Here is a 23361-nt window from a genome sequence, read left to right on the forward strand (position 1 = left end):
GTGAAAAGGAAGGAGGACATTCGTTTAGAAAAGGAAGAGAATAATTTTGTAGCCGAAAGTTTCAACAATATACACTGTTGAGTAGTAATGGAGCAAGAATCTTACAATAAGCAATGGCAGTAAAGATAATCCCACCACCAAAGAAGGAAAGAACTTCAGAAAGAGCATATCAGAGTAAACATTGCCAATACCACAAGAATCATGGTCGTCATACAGAAGAATGTGTAGCTTTGAAAGATAGAATTGAAGAACTGATTCAAGTTGGGCAGTTGAAACGCTTTGTTAGAGATGTAGGGATAAGGAGCAGACAAAGTCCAAGGTAGTTAAACACTCATCATTGTATATAAAACCTTTCGGTCAAGGATGATTTTTATGTATAAAGAAAGTCTTATTCAAGATTGAAACACTTAATGAAGAAGTTATTCATATGAACAGTCAAACTGTTAAATTCATCAATGCTTCGTATACTTCAAACCTCTCGGTCCAGGATGCTTTCACTTCAGGTGAAATCCCTCCCGAGAGTGTATCTCGTACTTCAAGCCTCTCGGATCAAGATGTTTTCACTCCAGGTGAAATCCCTCCTGAGTGTATCTCGTTCTTCAAACCTATCGGTCCTGGATGCTTTCACTTCAAGTGAAATCCCTCCCGAGAGTGTATCTCGTACTTCAAACCTCTCGGTCCAGGATGTTTTCACTCCAGGTGAGATCCCTCCCGAGAGTGTATCTCGTTCTTCAAACCTCTCGGTCCTGGATGCTTTCACTTCAAGTGAAATCCCTCCCGAGAGTGTCTCGTACTTCAAACCTCTCGGTCCAGGATGTTTTCACTTCAGGTGAAATCCCTCCCGAGAGTGTATCTCATACTTCAAGCCTCTCGGATCAAGATGCTTTCACTCCAGGTGAAATCCCTCTCTCGAGTGTGTTTCATTCAAATCAAATCTCAATCAACGGAGTTCTTATTTAAGAAGTCGAAAAGTTATAGTCCGAAAGGTAGGCAGAAAACCAAAAAATCGAGAGGTCTTATCAAAAAACCGAAAGGTTCTAAAACAAAACCGAGAGGTCTTATAAAAAACCGAAAGGTTCTAATACAAAAACCGAGAGGTCTTATGAAAAAACCGAAAGGTTCTAATACAAAAACCGAGAGGTCTCATTTTTTGCATGTCAGAAAACAAAAACCGAGAGGTCTTATCAAAAAACTGAAAGGTTCCAATACAAAACCGAGATGTCTTATAAAAAAACCGAAAGGTTCTATTACAAAAACCAAGAGGTCTCATTTTTTGCATGGCAGAAAACAAAAACCGAGAGGTCTTATTAAAAAATCGAAAGGTTCTAATACAAAAACCGAGAGGTCTTATTAAAAAATCGAAAGGTTCTAATACAAAAACCGAGAGGTCTTATGAAAAAACCGAAAGGTTCTAATACAAAAACCGAGAGGTCTCATTTTTTGCATGGCAGAAAACAAAAACCGAGAGGTCTTATTAAAAAATCGAAAGGTTCTAATACAAAAACCGAGAGGTCTTATGAAAAAACCGAAAGGTTCTAATACAAAAACCGAGAGGTCTCATTTTTTGCATGTCAGAAAACAAAAACCGAGAGGTCTTATCAAAAAACCGAAAGGTTCCAATACAAAACCGAGATGTCTTATAAAAAAACCAAAAGGTTCTATTACAAAAACCGAGAGGTCTCATTTTTTGCATGGCAGAAAACAAAAACCGAGAGGTCTTATTAAAAAATCGAAAGGTTCTAATACAAAAACCGAGAGGTCTTATTAAAAAATCGAAAGGTTTTAATATAAAAACCGAGAGGTCTTATGAAAAAACCGAAAGGTTCTAATACAAAAACCGAGAGGTCTCATTTTTTGCATGTCAGAAAACAAAAACCGAGAGGTCTTATAAAAAAACCGAAAGGTTCCAATACAAAACCGAGAGGTCTTATAAAAAAACCGAAAGGTTCTATTACAAAAACCGAGAGGTCTCATTTTTTGCATGGCAGAAAACAAAAACCGAGAGGTCTTATTAAAAAATCGAAAGGTTCTAATACAAAAACCGAGAGGTCTTATGAAAAAACCGAAAGGTTCCAATACAAAACCGAGAGGTCTCATTTTTTGCATGACAGAAAACAAAAACCGAGAGATCTTATAAAAAACCGAAAGGTTATAATACAAAACCGAAATGTCTCATTTTTTGTATTGCACAAAACAAAAACCGAGAGGTCTTATCGAAAAAACCGAAAGGTTCTAATGCAAAACCGAGAGGTCTTAAGACAAAATCGAGAAGTCTAAATAAACATTGGCGTATCAGTATCAAGTCCAAAAGTTCAAACCTATAAAAATAGTCAAAATTGGTCTCTAACTAGAAAAACCGAGAACTTTAATTAGGAAGTTCATAAACAATTATTTTCGATTCAAACTCAAAAATCGAAAGGTCCAGGTTGCAAAGTATTTAAATAATTTTATACTTCAAAACCGAACGGATAAATTGGTTATATTAGATGATCTAATTTTATCTTTTCTGCATACTTATGTTAAATAAGATTATTCACTAGCAAGCAATTAGGTTACGTGCTAAGTAAGTAAAATATTATATATGGTTTGATGCTATACATCCAAAATAACTTCTTCAAGATTTTATGTCAATAATAAATAAATAATAGCTTATGATCGAAAGATAACATTTAAAGCATTTAAGTCAAATGACTGAAAGGTTAGGTTGGCACGGAGAAGTTAAGACCGAGAAGTCTATGATAGCATTTGCTCTACCGAAAAACAAAATTAATCAATCAGATCACATAACCGAAAGAACAAGATTGAGAAGTCTGTGATAATATTTATGGGTAACCGAAAAATAACATTAAATATTTCAAACAAATAACAAGTTGGTTAGGCCGAGAGGTCTAAAATGATATTTAATTGGTAACAAAAAATGGCTCGAATTAAAAGAAAACAATAAACAATTATATTAAGTTCAAAAGGTGGTTTCACGACGAACCTAAAACTTTCCAAAGGAACTATTTCATGTAAATCTTTAGGCATAAACTACTTTCACTTAAACTTTTTTCCAAAGAATATTATATGTAGTTCTCGTCGTCAAAGATGCTTTTTTTTAGTTGGGCAAAGTGCATCGAAAATTATCGAATATTATCGAAAACTAATGTCGAATACTGATGATGCCGAAAGATGAGGTCGAACATGTTTGTTATATTAGATGAGTTAAACTAAGATATATCTTTTAAGCATAGTTAGCCAAATACTAAGCCGGATACTGAAACCGAAAATGCGAGATGTATTTATTTTAGGTTGGAAAAATACTAAAACCGAAAGTTAAGATCCGACACGTTGGTTATATTAGGTGATATATGGTGCGGTGAACGTGGACAATCACATCTTCACTTTATCTTTCATGCACATTTGTGATAAATGAAGATTATTCACTAGCAAATAATTGGGATACGTGCAAAGTAAATAGAATATTATATATAACTTGATGTTATACATCCAAAATAACCATCAAGTGGCTGGGACAAAACATGTTAAGAACCCTGGAACTTTACTTGGGAGTTCTTACAAAACAACAAACTAAAACAAGTTATTCGACGCCGGCATGCCTATCATCATCAGCCCACCATCTTCATCTTCATCTTCATCATAAGGAATTTCACTGATGGGCATCAGTTCGTCATTATAAAAATCTTTGCCCACGTCGAAATTTCCAGCATCCAATGGAATCTTGTAAAAATACTCGGCTTGCTGGAGAGGTTTTTCAAAACCCAACTTGTGTTGCTGAACAACATAACCCTCAGCTCGAGTAACCCTTGAATTCAACTGGTTTATCACAGATTCTAAACGAAGATTATTATCAGCTTCAGCTTTCTTCGCAGCAGAAAGATCAGCGAAGTTTCCTTTCAAACGTTGAATCTCTTCGTCAAGGGATAACTTATGAGTCGTTAACTCAGTAATCTCATCCTTCAGACTCTTTCTCGGCTTCATAACAATCCTTAGCCTTAGACAACTCTTCAACTTGGGAAGTTAAGGATCTGATCTTCTCATTTGATTCAGTTGCTTCCTTTTTCAATTTTTCAAGTTCAAAAGAAGAAACAACATCCTTAGTCTCTTCTCTTATTGCTTTGCCAATTAGTAAAGTCCGACTAGCAAGCTCAATCACCGAATTTGTAAGAGAAGGAATAGTAGCCTACGAGAACATGTCACGAGAAGAAGCATTGGGACTAGTATGCACAAAATCCGAAAGTTATAGGCCGAAAAGTTGGCCGAAAGGAAATCCGAAAGGTAAACGCCTTCAAACAATTGTTATCAATTTTCAACAAGTTATAGGCCGAAAGGAAATCCGAAAGGTAAACGGCTTCAAACAATTGTTATCAATTTTCTATTAGTTATAGGCCGAAAGGTTGACCGAAAGGAAATCCGAAAGGTAAACATCTTCAAAAAAAAAAAAATTATGTTATTCAAGACTCTTGCTAGATTCAACCAACTCTTTATTCAGCTTCAAGATCTATAGCTTCTTCACTTGAACTCATATCACTACTAGCTTTATTCTTCACAACAGAAATGATGGCAGATGAAACAATTGAATGAATATCCTCATTCATCTCAATTACTTTCCTGATAGCCTCGTTACTCATGTCCAAAAATTCTGTAAATTCATCAGAAATAGAAACAGAGCTTGAAGAAGACATTATACCTTTTGAGAGTATTCAGTTCAATCTTTCTGAATCAATAAAAACAAAAAACCCTTCCAAACGAAGCGTTATGATATCACAATTATAACTCATCATGTCAAGCGGCATAATCAAGAAAAGTACATGAAACAAGGCAATACTTTGATACGAAAGGTATTAAATACAAAATTTGTCCTTTTCATTAGGCATAACGTCTTTTTCAAATCCTCATGCCTGGGGGGCTAGTGTACTGTCTAGGCCGAAAGGTCAACCGAAAGGTTGTACCAAAAGTCTCGACCGAAAGGTTGTACCGAAAGTCTCAACCGAAAGGTTAAATATAAAAAGTAAATAAGTAAAATTAAATTAGTGATTATAGCAAAGCCCATAAGATGGACCCAAATATACAGGTGTGTGTTTTCAAAATGTTAGGTGCAAAAAGAAAATACCCAAGTAACTCTTAAGCCCAATAAGAGAGCCTTATAAATAGAGGTTCAACTCAAGAGGTAAGTAAGATTCAATTGATCTGATGAACATAAAACTATATCTGACTTTGGCATCGGAGCGCCTTGCAGGTACACACACCCACCTGTGAGGAGAAGAAGCCGAGAGCCCAACTCGAGTAGAAGCCGCGAGAGCCCAACCCGAGAAGAAGCCGAGAGCCCAACTCGAGGAGAAGCCGAGAGAGTCCAGCCCAAGTTCGGAAGATTTGTAAAGGAGTTGATCTTATCAACCTTATTCTAGTGTTCTTGGTCCTTGTTGTAAGAACAAGTAGTTTGTCTAAACACGTAAAAATAGTACCTAAATGTAAACAGTTAAAAGTAGTGATATTTTTCATTTTATAATAAGATAGTTTTTCTTTTTAATCCCATAATTTCTTTCTTCTTTCCCATAAATATGAAATTTTTTCACTTTGTTCTTCTAGCTTATGAAAAATTGTTTTTTGAATTATGTAATTTGAAAATTAATTTTTTATGAAAAAAACTTTGGATTTTACAATTTTAAATTCAATTTTTGACTTTTCAATTGTTCAATCTCAAAATTCATTCTACATTCACTTTAGAATCTACATTCACTTTAGAAGTTTTTTTTAATGTAAAAAATACTTTAAAATTGTATAATTTAAAATACTTTGGTTTTGAGTTCATCCATAACATAACACGACGGTAACAACCAGGGAACCACGATGTTTGATCTTTTAATTACCTCGATGGGGATTACATATGGAAGCTATGAGACTGCAGAAAAAAGAAGTGACCTTCACATAATTCAACTATGTTGGTGGGATGAATGTGACCTAAACTTTGAAGGCAAATTCTCCCTCCACCTCTATGGGTTCTTCCTACATCTCCATAATAAATGTGAAATTCCTTTTTGTTCCTTTCTTAAAAATTTAAATACCCTAATTCTCTCCTTACATTACACTACACTCTTCATTTCCTTTCTCTTTCTCTTGTGAAGTCGCTACAACTACTCATAATAAATGTGTATTTTTGTTACCAAAAATGATTTGAACTGCATCCATGAAAGTATAGTTTCTCTCTCCATACGGGTTGCCACAATGATAACAACAGCGTGAAGGACTTCCATTATTGTGTGAATGTAAGTTTAATTTTTTTGTTATGTGAATCTTTCTTACACTATTTTTCGACCTTGCTATTTTTTGTTGTGTTACATTGATATCAAATCATACAATCCAATTTTTTTTTTATTAACATATTGGATTGGACAATTTGTTATCCGAATCTGGGACATACATATCAGATCGTACAATTCAAAATATTATTAGAAAATTAAATATTAGATTGTACAATTCCATTATACATACCGGATTACAATCCGATTTGCAATATAAATTAAATGTACAAATTGAACGATTTTAAAATTGAACGATTTGAAAGCTAAAATCGGATTAAGATTGTCTACTGGACTGTAGATTCCGATATAAAAAATAAATTTACAAACTGCATTACAATTTAATATGCTGATCCGATTTTAGCTTCTAATTATTCAATCGGATGTGTGCATTTTAAATGGGAAGTGTTATGGATTGCTCAGTCCAATACACACAAATGGATACGTTTTGAATTTTAAAATTATATGGAAGTAAGGGAAATAGAGGTGCAAGAAATATTTGCCAACTCGTAACCCCAAAATTTAAGTAACTCTAAGCCCAATATTTGTGTGACCATCCAAAAGGCATTGCATTTTGCACTCCCATGTTTCTATACCAGCACCCCCATGAGGGCTGAAATGATAAATTTATCCTTAAAAATTACATTATGGATTGCATATTGCAATATGTAATACCTTTCAAAAATATACAATTCAGAATATATTAATACATTTTAGATTGAACCATATTTTTGAAATATATTTTTAATTTTTTAAAAATGTATAATCATGATTATAGAATGTACAATCTTGAATATATTAATATACATAATAATATATTAATATATTCTAGAATGTATTTCCAGAAAATCATTACAAAATATGCATTCTAACATATTTCATTTTAAATATATATTTCAGAATATATTAATATATTTTAGTATGTATTTTTAGATTTGGAAATATATTATGAGATATACATTCTACAATATATTAATACATTTTGGATCACATTTTAAAATATATTTTCAAATTTTAATGCCCCCAATCCTAGGATTTGGCATTCCAAACTTTGAAAGCCCAAAATAAGTAACTCTTACAAACTGCAAAGAAGGGTGTGGAGAATTAAAAGTTTGGTCATCGCTTATATTTAAATAAATAAAAAGTGCAAGTCTGATAGACTAAAATATAATTTATTTTTAACTAATTTAATCAAATTAAATACCATTATTTTAAAAATATTCTTAAGTTAAATTAAAATGTGAAATATCTCTGATAAAATATGAGTAAAAAAATAAATAAAAAAATAAGTTTCTCATCATATTATTAAATGAGGAAAATTAAATAAATTTGATTATATTACATTGTATACTATTATGAATAAATGTTAATTTAGTATTTTGGTAATTGCCAAATTAAGATCTGTTAATTTATAGCCTAACCAAGAAGCAGCATCTGAAACATATGAATAGCACTTGAAAGTTGAATCCAGTGGGTTGACTTATCTGTAATATGGCATCATAAAGATTAAAGAGAAGTAGTGAATGTAAACTTTGTTCAACAAACCACTCAAGTAACTTCTGATCAACCGCACAAAAGTAAAAGGATGTCTCTCAGCTAGTGGACTTCATCCCACACCCAACACAACAACACACATTTTTCACTCACCAAATTCTCTCTCTCAATGCTTCTCTTCTACAACATCCAACACTGTTAAATTCAGTTCCTTCAAACACACTTTAATACAGCTAACTAATCTCATCCAAACAAAGTTCAGGTGGTCAAACAAAATTAAGTTGTCTCTACCAATGACACTAATTATGTGCTGTGACAACATCAATCTTTAGGCTATAGCTTCCAATCTAGTTCATCATCAAGATCTAACACTTAAACATGTTCATAACATAAGTTTCTTTATTAGGGCTCTTTTTGCACAGTAAACAAATATAAAATCTAATTATTATGCTTGGCTTAGGTTATAAATGTGTGAAAGACATAACTTCCTTTTAAGTATACATATGAGTTAATGATACTTAACTAATCCTGCATTTAAGAATAAAATCTCCATGTTGTGCTCATTGATTAGAAAATTAAGATATCTTTAGACTTCAAAATCAGAATCTCCAATAATTTACCTGAGAGATTGATTAAAAGTTATAAGAATAGTGGCAATTTTAACCAGGTTTTGAGAGTAGGTGAAACCCGAGATCAGGAGACATCAGTTTAATTGTAAACCATAATAGTCAACGATACATTTGATGGCTATAATTAATATCTTAATTCAGATTGAAATCTTCTGTTTGTGACAGCTATGAAGATAAAACTTTGAATCACCATGAAACCACTCATTAGTTGCTAATGATGCTCATAAATGGCCCTTACACAAGAATAGAAGCTGTACATATATATTATGAATAGAAATGTGGATGAACTGCAAAATTGGAAAGAGGGTGAAATATGGTATGAGTTAACTCCCTGTGTGGGGTCATTCCAGTTGGAAACTCATATCCTACGTAGCCTCTTGTTATTATTACACTACAGTTTATAGAGTGGTAAAAATGATACCAAAGTGCAATTTTCATTGCCCCTTAAAAAGGTTAAAAAATGCATATGCCCACATGAACACATATTTGAAAGTTTATCTGCATTTGTGGGCGGACCACAGAATTTCAGTGCCAATGTCTCACTTGGTTGGATGAGAAAACGATGGCTTTGAGCCGTACAACCTCAAAAAGTGCATCTATTGACATCTTTTTTTTCTCTCTTTCTTTTTGAACAAAATATATGACTTTGTCTTGTGTTTCTCTCACATTAGATCAGCTGTGATAAATCACTAAACGTAATAAAGAAGGGTTACCATTTTGTTGGTTAGTTAGATAATCTAAGTAACTTTCCGCCAAGAATTTTCATTTCTTCAAAAATCAACATATCCCTTTCTCTAAACTACTATTTGTCTGTCTATAATCACTTTCCCTTTTACAACAGTTCTTGACTACTCACTTGTCTCCAATATTTAATCTTGAATTAACGCCCAACCATATGCATACCCTTTTGAGGAATGCTTGCAGCTTTGAGTGTGAAACAGCTCAGTCACAGAACAAAAGTGTTTCTTCTTCTTGTTGTTCTTCTTCTTCTCATTATAAATGGTTTCATCTTTTGCCATACCAAAAGCAAAAAGCTACGTGGAAACGAGTTTTCAGAGACGCTTCACGATGAAGCCTTTGGGCCTTTGCCAATTCTCACCCGTGCAAGAAGATACATCATCCACTAGATCTAATAACATTGACAATTGGTGCTCTTCTCTTTATTGACATGCTTTTTTTTAAAATGATACTTTTTCTGGTATAGTCTAAATGTATGATACTAATTACATGCGTTATACATGACACAATCATTCAACACAAGACTATCAGCATTACGACACCCTTAATCTATTATATTTTGAACCATTTATAACAAGCAACAGGTTTTGATTGGTGCGTTTGCTGAATAAGTCTTAAAACAAACTTCTATACTATTCATAAAAAGATTACGGTATCATCACAAATATTTTTACCATTTCATTAGTCAAAAATGAAAGCTTTCCCATTGATTTTCATGAAAGACTAAGCCAGTTATAGAAACTATTTGAAGGGTCCAAATTCTTGCATATCATATGTGAAGTCCTTAAAAGGGACCAATATTCAAAATCCTCATTTTGACTTAGACCCAGCATATTCTGATCTACTTAACCTACCTTATGGAGGTGTGTATGTGAATAGCCTCAACAGCAGTGGTATGTTCTCTTTCAACATGTTTATTATTTTAACTCTTTAGGATTAATTAGATAGTAGTATTACAAGGCCACATGGCTCTCGAGTGCGTCGGCGATGTTTGACTTTTCATGACAAGAACACCCCTGGTATAATGCGCGTGCTTTGACTCTTTCAGAATGAAACATTGAGGGTGTTTTGGCCATCTCAGGAAGTTAACTAAAGTCATAGCTTGCAAAATAAAAAAACAGTACCTTTCTTTGTTTCAGGCTTTCACATATATGTCTGTCGTTCCTATGTGTGTGTTGAGTTTTGTATGTCACTGTCTTTCATTGAATATTGCCACCCCACCACCCTCACCCACACAACCGTCATTCTAGACACCCTGATCCAATGCCAGACCCTACTCACAGCATTCATGTATCCACCCATCATTGACCATTTGATCACAATCAGACGGTAATTAGGCCATGCCCCACCACCCAAACTCACACGGAAACACCACAAGTGTTTCATAAATATCACCAGATTTAGTATGCACATGTTGGACCTAACCGTGTCCATATAAATATATACACAATATAACAAGCGTAGCCTACACCAAATTCTGCAGTTCCATCACTTTGTGTTTGTTTCTCCTTGACCTTGTTAAACAAAAAAAAAATACCATGACCATGAAGCACTTCCACTTGCTCATCCTCATCCTCATCACGCTTCTGTTCCTTACACCAAGAATTCACTGCATCAGGACCAAATTCTCAGGCCCCTCCACTTCAACCCATCAAGATTTTCATCCGTGGGGAAATTCTCCAATCAGCAGCAGAGATAGAGTTTTTATGTCAGAGAAACGCAGAGTGCCAACAGGGTCCAACCCTTTACACAACAGGAGATAGCGTGATTTCTCAGGTTTTATGTAGCAGGATAAATAGTGTAATCAGATATGGTTTCTTATTCAGTACCTTCTTTGTCATATACAGGGAATACAGATATATGTTATATGTTATATGCTAGCAGAGTCATGTTAGAAATAGTGATTGTTTTTTATTGGCTAGATTAGTACAGAGTCCTTGTACAGAAGGTAAAGGAGATTTTGAGCTTTAGAAGTATGAAACAAAATATTATAAACTAGAGTTTGTTTGTTTGTTTGTACAGTTTTTACATTTTCCTTGCCTCAGCCAAACTTCCCTGTTGCATTGCAATTAAAGCCAGTTTTTTTAAGATCAGAATTGTATGCCTTAGTCTTCATACATACCATCATAGTTTAGCTTCTTCTTCCACGGCTCAAAATCAAACACGGGTGGCCATAATTGACAGTTTTTGGGGTTGCATTTGTTGAGTACACCATATGAATTTTCTTTTTCACAAGTGAAACTAGGGGATCCACCATCAGATATTTGCAAAGGCCCTCCTCTCTTGAAAACAACTGTTGAGAGAAGAAGAATACAGAACACAGGGTTGTTGGCCAACAGATTTTGTGAGATTTCATGCTTTGTATGAATTGATGTTGAAACTGTTCCAAATTAGCTCTGTTTCGGGGAGGAAGAAGAGAGGGGGGGGGGACCCTTGAGTTGAAAATATATGAAAATGAAATGGGATGCAGTGAGTCGTGAGTGATGAAAGAGTTCAGTCATTATGGCTCCTCTGGTGTGATAGGCCCCAAAGCTTGAATGCAGTGTGTTTAATACCCATTACTCCACACAACAACCATGCAAATAATTAATAAAACTCCATCATCTTGAGCACACACAAGAATATTTGTTGGCAGAAGGTGATAGAGTCCACATGCTCTTAGTCTCACCCTACCTACATAACATTGAGGTCCCAGAAGCTCTTGTACATTTATTTTTTCCATTTGAACTTGCGATTTAAAAAGAGATTTTTCTCCAAAACGGTAGGGTGGTAGTTAGGAAGAAGAAAAGGTACAGAGATGAACAGTTGCATGCACCCAAAATCCATAGGGAATTGGAAGTGATTTGGTTTGGGTGTGAAATTAAGGTGGAGGGGTTGTGGTCCACAGAGGGTGGAATAAGTGCATATACTAATTCTGGTTACAGGAACCCCACCAAGGTCACCACCACCTCCAGCTATAGCCTTTATGGTGTGCGCGTGTAGATTTTTGAACACCATGGTTCAGGCAAATAATTGTGTAGTTGGAAAATAAATCAAAAGTAACAAAATTAAATAATATTCTCCATCACAGGTAGTGTCCATTGCCCTTTGCCTAGCCACCACCACCACCATTTTAAGTGCCTTTCACTGTATATATTTACACAAAAATTATTTCTACAAATTTTTAGAGAAGGAAAATAAAAAATTCAATTTTTAAAATTATCACAACACAATTTTAATATATATATATATATAAAAGTAGATTGATAATATATGACATTTAAAAAATACTTAGAATTTTAAATACATACGATTTTTTATATCTTGAAACATATTTCCAATTAAAATTAAAGAATAAAGAGTGATTTAAAATCTCCTTCTAAACATCAATTTCTTTAGCATTATTGTCCCTAAGAGATTGTTTCTTTTAACTTTATTACAAACATGATAATTTTCCTCTTGGAAAACATTGCATATATCAATAGTAAGTAACAATAATAATAAATATTTTTATTTTGCTTTTCTTTAATAAAATACATTTTTCTATTCTCTTATTTATTTTTATTTTTTTTTCAACCAAAAAAACCTTTGTTTATACTCATTTCTCACATTTTTTTTTCTTTCATTCATTTTCTTTCTTTTCTTTTTCTCAAAGAGCATAAAAGATGTGTCGAAAAATTAAACAAATTCAGGTTTATAATATTAACCTGATATTTTATTATGTGTTATCGGCATCAATTAATATTTATGTAATGTATATTAAACTTTTTAATACTATAAAAAGATTATAAATAAGTAGATATCACAATAATCCAATAATATAAAAAATTTAGTTAAGCACCAAAAAAAGTTAGTATTGATGATTGTTTTAGAGACCATTCACGCGCTAGCTACGTTAATGGTAATAGCTATTACAATTTTCATAATTTCTAAAACGCCGTTTAGACTATTGGTTATTGGTCTATATTAAATTTTTAAAAAGTGGTAGAGTAAAAGAATAGTAAAACTGGTTAAATATCATTAAAAATATATTAAAATTAGTTGCAAATCGATGTTAAAAATTATGCTTCAACTTATTGGGGAAAGAAATTTGGCCAATAAGAAAATACACATAATTGATTAAAAAATATTTTTAATAAAAAATCATATATATATATATATATATATATATATTCCGTTATTTATTTTTCTGTAGACATGTAATATGATAATCTAAACTTAGTATAAAATTTTGCGTAAATTAATTTTCACATTACTTAATATTTGTTTATTGCTTAATATATTGTGTAATATTAAAAATATGAATGTTTCTTTGTGAAATGTTGGTCGGTGTAAGTATCATTACATTATCAACTAATTAGAAAATAATTGTAGCTTAATTGTTATGACGATAAATCTACCCAAATATAATAATTTATTATTAGGTAATACTGTAAAAAAATGTATATTTTTAATGTATTTTAATTAAATTCTAAATGTGTTTAATTATTATTGGTTCAATTTATTTAATTTTGAAAGAAATTTATATCAGAAGGTATGAAAAAATTTAGAAGAAAAATGCAGACATGCTTATTGAACTAATTGAAGAGGATTTAATGCGTAAGAAAGCATCAGAATTTTTAATTTGTGACCACAATGATTCAACAATCTTGTGATAATTAATAGACTTTTTGTTTAATGATTTAAAAATGAAATGATTGAGAGCACATGCTGGGTACGGAATCAGAATGACTTTTGAATTGTTTACATTAAACAGAATACAAAACATTTAAAGATTTGATTAACCTTTTAAGGTCAATAGATTTTATCATAGTTTTATTCGATGCAGTTGTGAAACTGAGCCTGATAACTTATCTGTAATGATCACATGATTAACAGAAATTTCATAAATAGATTAATAATAAAAATAGGTAGGTAGGTAAAATATTCTTGACTAATTATTAGAGATCTTGATTAATTTGTAAAATATACTGTTTATGGCTTGTAGAATGGAAATAGGTAGGTACATGTAAAATATATTTTGAGTATGAAAAAAAAAAGGCATAAAAAGTGTATGAAAAAAAAACTTATTTAGAATCTGTTTGCTTCTTTACATACCGTCACTGTTTATAGGTAAAGAAATGAGAAAATATTATTTAGATCATATGGTATCTATTTGTAGCAATTTATTAATTTCAAGAAATCTTATTGTATATATTCTTCTAAGTTTATTTGTATTAATTTATTAAATCGTAATTTTTGTTGTGATATGAGAAAATGAAGAGAAGATTTGAAATATTGTATGTTAAATCTTAAAAAAATATTATATATGTTAGATATTTAAATATAGATGTACCGGTCGGCACCGGACGACCGCAACATACTCATGGTAAAATCATCACAAAACCCTGCGTCTTATACGACTCTTCGTCCTTCTATGACCTCTAGCCGGACGAACGAGTGGTTTATGTCGAATAAATCTAATTTAATCCAGAACGTGGTTACACGTGTAGAAAAGAGCAGTTATAACAACCATTGACGAAGTAAAAACACGTTCTCTAGACCACTCCCCTGGTTTTCAGGAAACCACCAGGCACGACCCAAAGACCACTAAGCATGTCTCTAACCATCAACTGATTGGCCCACATGGCCAAGGCCCAGGTCAACCTACTAAAGGGACTTCTGAAAAGGGGGAAAAGGTACGTTTTCCATACTATCAGAGAATTCTCACTTGAGCACCATTGCTGACTTGAGCGTCGGAGTGCAATCGCAGGTACCCCCGTCGGCCGACCGAAGCACGCGAAGAGAAAGAAGACTTAAAGAATAGGACAACCCAGAGGGAAGAAGACACCTTGTATCGACGTGGATCAACATTACTCAGTCCCCAATATCCATACAGGTACAATTGGCGCCCACCGTGGGGCCGAGTAATCATTATTTCCAGACCCAAAGATCCCAACGCTTGAAGATGGGCTCAACGGCAAATAACAACAACAATGATATCTCTGAAGAGCATAGGACCATACTACAAACCCTCCAGATTCAGATGCAGGAGTTACTCCAAAAAGGAGTCATCGATCAACTTCGCCAAGATGAAGAAAGGAAAAGACGAGAAGAAGAGCGTCAACAACACGCAGAGGAGATAGCACAATTGAAAGAACAAAACAAGAGATTGTTGGGTAGACTTGAGCAATCTGAACGCGAAGGGCATTCACGTGCACCTTCTCCATCACCGTTCCAATCAGGAACAAGAACGATAGCCCAGGCTATACCTCACACGTCATTCGTTCAACACACCCGTCAGAGTGCAAAGCCAGTAACCCCAAACGAGGTAGCAAACCCGAAAGGCCATCCGTTCACTGATGACATCATAGCCACTCCTCTCCCTGACAAGTGGAGGGGCCTAACGATAAACCTTTATGACGGTTCCACAGACCCAGACGAACATCTGAATATATTTAGAACTCAAATGACCCTTTACACAACCGACCGAACGGTATGGTGTAAAGTCTTCCCCACCTCTCTCAGGGAAGGCCCCCTTGGATGGTTTTCGGACCTTCCACCCAATTCCATTGCAAGCTTCGACGCTTTGGAATTGAAGTTCACCACGCAATACGCCACAAGTAGACCTCATCGGACATCCTCCATGTCTCTTCTAAATGTCAAACAAGAAAGGGGAGAATCATTGAGAACATTCATGAACAGATTTAGCAAAGTGTGTATGAACATTCGTAATCTTAATCCAGAAATAGCCATGCACCATTTGGTCTCGGCCATACTACCAGGAAGGTTCACTGAAAGCCTTATCAAACGACCTCCGTGCAATATGGATGAATTAAGAACAAGAGCAACGAAGTTCATGCAGATAGAAGAACATATTGACTATCATCGAAAAACTTATGCTGAGAACACGGACAAGAGCAAAGAAATTCGTCCCCCCACAATACCGACCGACCGAGAACGACATCGCCCCAATAGGGGACCCCGTTTCCATAACTACACTCCCTTGATTGTACCAAGGGGTAAGGTTCTCGACGAAGCACTGCAGATTGAATTGATTCCGATGTTGAGGCCATCACAAACCCCTCCCAATGCCGACACCAGTAAACGTTGCCAATACCATCGTAACTATGGCCACACGACCGAAGGATGCCAAGCACTGAAAGATAAAATTGAAGAGCTCGTCCAGGCCGGTCATCTGCGCAAGTTCGTGAAAACCACCATCACGGCACCCAGGTCACCCCAGCGTGATCATGATCCCCGCGAACGTTCGGGACGAAGAGACGACCGAACCCGTGACAACCACTATCGTTCAAGCAGAAGAAAAAGAAGCGAAAGTCCGATCAGACGAACGAGGCCTAAAAGCGAAAGCCCTGAACGTAGAAGTCGAACTAAACAAAAAGTTCGCACAGTCATCAATACAATCGCTGGACCGGTGTCGCTCGGTCAGCCCCCTCAAGAAATTAATTACATTGCAGGTGGCTTCGCGGGTGGAGGATGCTCTAATTCAGCCAGGAAAAAGCATTTGAGAGCAATTCAATCCGTTCATTCGACTCCCACACAACGCCGACCGCATATACCACCAATCACTTTCACTGACGAAGACTTCACAGCAATCGATCCATCTCAAGATGACCCCATGGTAATAACTGTGGAGATAGATAAATTTGCAATTGCAAAAGTTTTGGTAGATCAGGGTAGCTCGGTCGACATCCTATATTGGGAAACGTTTAAGAAGATGAAGATTCCAGAAGCAGAGATACAACCATACAACGAGCAGATAGTTGGTTTCTCAGGGGAAAGAGTGGATACGAAAGGATTTATCGATCTGTACACCACGTTCGGGGATGATTACCTCAGCAAGACCATCAACATACGATATCTACTCGTTAATGCCAATACATCGTACAATATTTTGCTCGGTCGACCATCTATCAACAGATTGAAAGCCATTGTCTCAACTCCTCATTTAGCTATGAAGTTCCCCTCGGTCAATGGAGACATAGCAACCGTACATGTAGACCAGAAGACAGCATGAGAGTGTTATGTAGCTAGCCTGAAGGTGGAGCCGACCCGAAGGCTTTATACCACGTCAGCCGAACGGACCACAGAGCGAAGAGGTCGGTCAACAGAAAGACGCTCCAGAGGAAGAGAATCTAGAAGACACTTGGTCGCTTTAGTCGATCTAGATCCTCGACTGGATGATCCCCGAATGGAAGCAGGAGAAGACCTTCAACCCATATTCCTTCGGGACAAAGACCGGAAAACATACATGGGAACATCCCTCAAACCAGACGACCGAGAGACGATCGGTAAAACATTAACAAAGAACGCTGATCTTTTCGCCTGGACGGCTGCAGACATGCCAGGGGTAAAATCAGATGTGATTACCCATCGATTGTCTGTTTATACAGAGGCCAGGCCGATCGCTCAAAAGAAAAGGAAACTAGGTGAAGAACGGCGTAAAGCCGCACGAGAAGAAACCGACAAGCTAATTCAAGCTGGTTTTATTCAAAAGGCCCACTATACGACATGGCTAGCCAATGTAGTGATGGTAAAAAAGACGAATGGAAAATGGAGAATGTGCGTAGACTACACAGACCTTAACAAAGCGTGCCCAAAGGACTCATATCCTCTACCTACTATCGACCGGCTGGTCGACGGTGCAGCCGGTCATCAAATCCTAAGTTTCCTTGATGCTTATTCAGGTTACAATCAAATACAAATGTACCACCGTGATCGAGAAAAAACCGCTTTTAGAACAGATTCTGATAATTTCTTCTATGAAGTCATGCCGTTCGGCCTCAAGAATGCAGGAGCCACATACCAGCGACTCATGGATCACGTATTCCACGACATGATCGGTCGGAATGTAGAGGTATACGTTGACGACATCATCGTCAAATCAGACTCTTGCGAGCAACATGTTTCTGACTTAAAAGAGGTTTTTCAAGCCTTGCGTCAATACCGCATGCGTTTAAACCCGGAGAAGTGCGCGTTCGGCGTAGAAGGGGGGAAGTTCTTAGGCTTCATGCTCACACATCGGGGTATAGAAACTAATCCAGAAAAATGCAAGGCAATCACCGAAATGCGAAGTCCCAACGGACTCAAAGAGATCCAGAGACTAGTCGGCCGTCTCACTTCGTTGTCTCGATTCGTACCTAAGCTTGCCGAACGAACGAGACCCATCATAAAACTTCTGAAGAAGACAAGTAAATTTGAATGGACAGATGAATGTGAACAAAATTTCCAACAGTTAAAAGCATTTATGGCATCTCCACCGGTCATCCAGAAACCGAACGCACGGGAACCCATTGTGGTCTACCTCGCCGTCTCCAATGAAGCGGTGAGTTCCGCTCTAGTACAAGAAATTGAAGCGGAAGAACGACCGGTATATTTTGTAAGTCGAGTCTTACATGACGCAGAAACCCGGTACCAAATGGTCAAAAAAGTTGCCTTCGCTTTGGTCATTACCGCACGACGGATGCGGATGTATTTCCAAAATCACAAGGTCATTGTTAGGACTAACTATCCCATTATGAAGATTCTCGCCAAACCTGACCTCGCCGGACGAATGATAGGTTGGGCAGTCGAACTGTCAGAATTCCACATCGAATACCAACCCAGGGGAGCCATCAAGTCCCAAGCCCTCGCCGACTTCACAGCAGAACTCACTCCCTATCCGACCGAACGGACTCCCCGATGGACACTATACGTAGATGGGTCATCTAACAGTCGTTCGTCCGGAGCAGGAGTTGTACTTGAAGGACCAGGGGAGATTGTTGTCGAACAAGCCATGAAATTTGAATTTAAAACTTCCAATAATCAAGCCGAATACGAAGCTATAATCGCAGGTTTGCATCTGGCGATTGAATTGGAGATAACAAATATAACTTGCAAAAGCGACTCCCGTCTAGTCGTCGGACAACTTACAGGGGAGTATGAGGTAAGAGAAACATTACTCCAACAGTATTTTCATTTCGTAAAAAATCTTCTAAACAGGTTCAAAGAAATCTCCTTCCAACACGTACGGAGGGAAAATAATACTAGGGCGGACGCTCTATCGAGATTGGCTACCCTAAAAAAGAAAGGCGTCCACCGGTCGGCCATACACGTGACCCTGGCTAAACCAAGTGTTGGTACCGAAGAATGCATGGCGACTGACACCCAACCTAACTGGATGACTCCCATAAAACAATATCTTACCGATGGTGTATGCGATCCACATTTGGAGAAAACGATGAAGTTACAAGCCGCCCGATACATACTGATTGGCGAAGATCTTTACAGGAGAGGGTATTCCCGTCCCCTCCTAAAATGCCTTGGTCCAGAACAAGTCACTTATGTAATGACCGAGTTACACGAAGGGATATGCGGAACCCATTCAGGAGCGCGGACTATGTCCGCCAAAATTCTAAGAGCAGGATACTACTGGCCGACCTTACAGGGAGATTGCACTGAATACGTTAAAAAGTGCGTGAAATGTCAAGAGTTCGGCACCCTATTGCACCAAAAACCAGAGCATTTGCACTACATCCTATCCCCTTGGCCGTTCGTGAAATGGGGAATGGATATTATCGGACCTTTCACACCCGGAAAAGGGCAATGCAAGTTCCTACTGGTGGGTATAGATTACTTTACCAAATGGATTGAAGCTGAACCACTAACAGCCATCACCGCCCGGAACGTACAAAGCTTTGTGTGGAAAAACATTGTCTGCAGGTTCGGCCTACCTCAGATCATTATCACAGACAACGGTCGACAGTTCACCGACCGTGGGCTAGCTGAATTCTATGAGAAACTTCACATCAAACATATAACGAGTTCGGTCGAACACCCTCAAACCAACGGTCAGGCGGAAGCCGCCAACAAAGTTATTCTCAATGAGTTAAAGAAGAGACTTGGCCCGTCCAAGGGAAATTGGACTGAAGAATTGTTAGAGGTTTTGTGGGCTTATCGTTGTACTCCCCAGTCAACAACTCAAGAAACACCTTATAGCCTGACGTACGGCACAGAAGCCATGATTCCGGTCGAAATCGGCGAACCTTCACTACGCCGACAGACGTTAGACCTAGACTTAAACAAGGAAAGTCTACTAGTCGGCCTCGACCTCATCAATGAATTAAGGGACAAATGCAAGATAAGGGAAGAAGCATGCAAGATACGAGCAGCACGAAGGTACAACTCCAAAGTGAAGCCACGAAGTTATCAGAAAGGAGATCTAGTTTGGCGCATGCGCAGCGACGCCCGGAAGGACGGAGGAAAATTTTCAAGCAATTGGGAAGGTCCGTTCCGCATCTCCGACACAGCAACAGGAGGAGCTTATTACTTAGAATATTTGTCAGGAAAATCTGTACCGAGAACGTGGAATGCCACGCATCTCAAATTCTATTACAGTTGATGAATAAACTTAGTGCACTCTTTCCTCGCTCGGTAGTTTTATCCCTAAGGAGGGTTTTCTACCGAGAAGGTTTTAACGAGGCACTTTAAATCACCAATCTTGGTCAGAAATTCAATTAATTCACCGTTCATTCGGTCGGAATACATAACGAAAGTTATCCGAATTATAACTTAAACGTTATTCACCAACCTTGGTCAGAAATTCAATTAATTCACCGTTCATTCGGTCGGAATACATAACGAAAGTTATCCGAATTATAACTTAAACGTTATTCACCAACCTTGGTCAGAAATTCAATTAATTCACCGTTCATTCGGTCGGAATACATAACGAAAGTTATCCGAATTATAACTTAAACGTTATTCACCAACCGTGGTCAGAAATCGAAATTAATTCACCGTTCATTCGGTCGGAATACATAACGAAAGTTATCCGAATTATAACTTAAACGTTATTCACCAATCTTGGTCAGAAATTCAATTAATTCACCGTTCATTCGGTCGGAATACATAACGAAAGTTATCCGAATTATAACTTAAACGTTATTCACCAACCGTGGTCAGAAATCGAAATTATTTATGCCTCGTTCGGCATCAGAATTATTTATGCCTCGTCCGGCATCAGAATTATCTTATTACTTCAATGTAATCAGAATTATTTATGCCTCGTCCGGCATGAGAATTATCATATTACTTTAAGGTAATCCGAATTATTTATGCCTCGTCCGGCATCCGAATTATCTATTAAATCATTAACCGTTCGTTCGGCCAGAATATATAACGAATTATAACTTCAACGTTATTCACCAACCTTGGTCAGAAATCGAAATTATTTTTTAATTAACCGTTCATTCGGTCGAGATTATATAACTACGGCTATCCGAATCATACACTTCTTCAAACCCGGATCTATGCTGACAACAATCTCTGCAACATAAACACGAAAATAAGAAACAGATACGCTATTAGCCGAACGACCGCAAGAAAAGGTGCTCACCTTTTAGTTCCGCCTACTGCTTAGACGACCCATAAAGAGCTATCAGTTCCCGCGTAGGGAGCCTACACGATAGTTGATTCACGACCATCAAAATTTCTTGGTCGATGGGAGACAAAGATTCCCAAAGCCGATGGTCAAGAGAGGTGGGATTCTCCGTCCAATAGAATGGAAATTTTGTGCTTCCAGCGGCATTATAGAATAGATTTTGTGCACCGGACGTCCGCAGCATACTCATGGTAAAATCATCACAAAACCCTGCGTCTTATACGACTCTTCGTCCTTCTATGACCTCTAGCCGGACGAACGAGTGGTTTATGTCGAATAAATCTAATTTAATCCAGAACGTGGTTACACGTGTAGAAAAGAGCAGTTATAACAACCATTGACGAAGTAAAAACACGTTCTCTAGACCACTCCCCTGGTTTTCAGGAAACCACCAGGCACGACCCAAAGACCACTAAGCATGTCTCTAACCATCAACTGATTGGCCCACATGGCCAAGGCCCAGGTCAACCTACTAAAGGGACTTCTGAAAAGGGGGAAAAGGTACGTTTTCCATACTATCAGAGAATTCTCACTTGAGCACCATTGCTGACTTGAGCGTCGGAGTGCAATCGCAGGTACCCCCGCCGGCCGACCGAAGCACGCGAAGAGAAAGAAGACTTAAAGAATAGGACAACCCAGAGGGAAGAAGACACCTTGTATCGACGTGGATCAACATTACTCAGTCCCCAATATCCATACAGGTACAATAGAAGACAAAGGTTAATATGAAAATAAATAGAAATTAGTCAATAATATCAATTTTTTATATTAAAATACATAATAAATTGACTATTTCATACAATCATTAACTTTTTCAGTTAATTGATGTATTAGCCGACATCTCCATTTCTATCGTAAATACTTACATGCTACTATTGTGATAGCATGTGTTAGTATCTCGGTTCGAGTAGTCAATTATTTTATAACATTATCATATAATTGTTTCACTAGTAATGTACATATAACAGTTCAATTCAATTCTTCCTACCATCTGCATCTTACATAATATTAAATTTTCGAAAAACTATGCCTTTCATTCTGAAAATAAAAATGTAGAATTAAAGAAAAATACATTCTGAAAAAATAGATCTATAAGAGATTATTGTATTTTGGAAAAAAAAATCTAAAAACAAAAATCAAAATTCCATTCCAGAGAAAATAATCCACAATACAAAAAAAAAATATATTCCAGAAAAAAAATCTATATTCTGTAAAAAAGGTGTATTTTATATATACCTCCTTTTTATCTAAGGATATTCTCGTCTTTTTTCACAGTGAAATTAAGTCCAATAATATGGTGCAGGAAGTAATTGCCTCCATCCTATCCTAAGGTAGCCCGGCCCAACCCAAACAACCAGCAAAATAGCATTATTTTTTGGACTGTTTCTTCCTGCACCTCCATATCTTCTTCTAGCACCTCCATACACAACATGAAAATACATTTTTATCCTTCTTGTGCCACCCCCATAGAATAACTTCCGGATTATATAATCCAGAAACGCATTTGAAAAAAGACTTCTGGATTACATAATTCGGAAGTTAAAAAAGACTTCCGGATTACATAATTCGGAAGTTAAAAAAGACTTCCGAATTATGTAATCCGTAAAGTAATTATGCATCTGAAAAAAGACTTCTGGATTATATAATCCGGAAGCTAATTACAAATTTGAAAAATAACTTCCGAATTATGTAATCCGAAATATTATAGAGGGGTAATTTTGGAAATATGAAAATTTATGGAGGTGAGAGAAGAAGGTATGGAGGTGCAGGAAGAAGCAGCCTATTTTTTTGTCTGCAATAA

General features: G+C 36.6%; 1 protein-coding gene across 1 annotated transcript; it reads left to right on the forward strand.

Annotated features, from left to right (window-relative positions):
• Positions 1-15086: 15086 nt before the first annotated feature.
• On the forward strand, positions 15087-17156 carry LOC137825377 (uncharacterized). The gene has a single exon (XM_068631049.2). The coding sequence runs from the start codon at positions 15087-15089 to the stop codon at positions 17154-17156; it is 2070 nt and encodes a 689-aa protein (XP_068487150.2).
• The last annotated feature ends 6205 nt before the right edge of the window (positions 17157-23361 follow it).

This window comes from Phaseolus vulgaris, chromosome 8, assembly GCF_051622355.1.
Source record: "Phaseolus vulgaris cultivar YP4 chromosome 8, ASM5162235v1, whole genome shotgun sequence".
Classification (NCBI taxonomy): domain Eukaryota; kingdom Viridiplantae; phylum Streptophyta; class Magnoliopsida; order Fabales; family Fabaceae; genus Phaseolus; species Phaseolus vulgaris.

Excerpts from the sequence above, each read along its gene's own strand:
- LOC137825377 (XM_068631049.2), top strand. The coding sequence starts at position 15,087 with ATGGGCTCAACGGCAAATAACAACAACAATGATATCTCTGAAGAGCAT.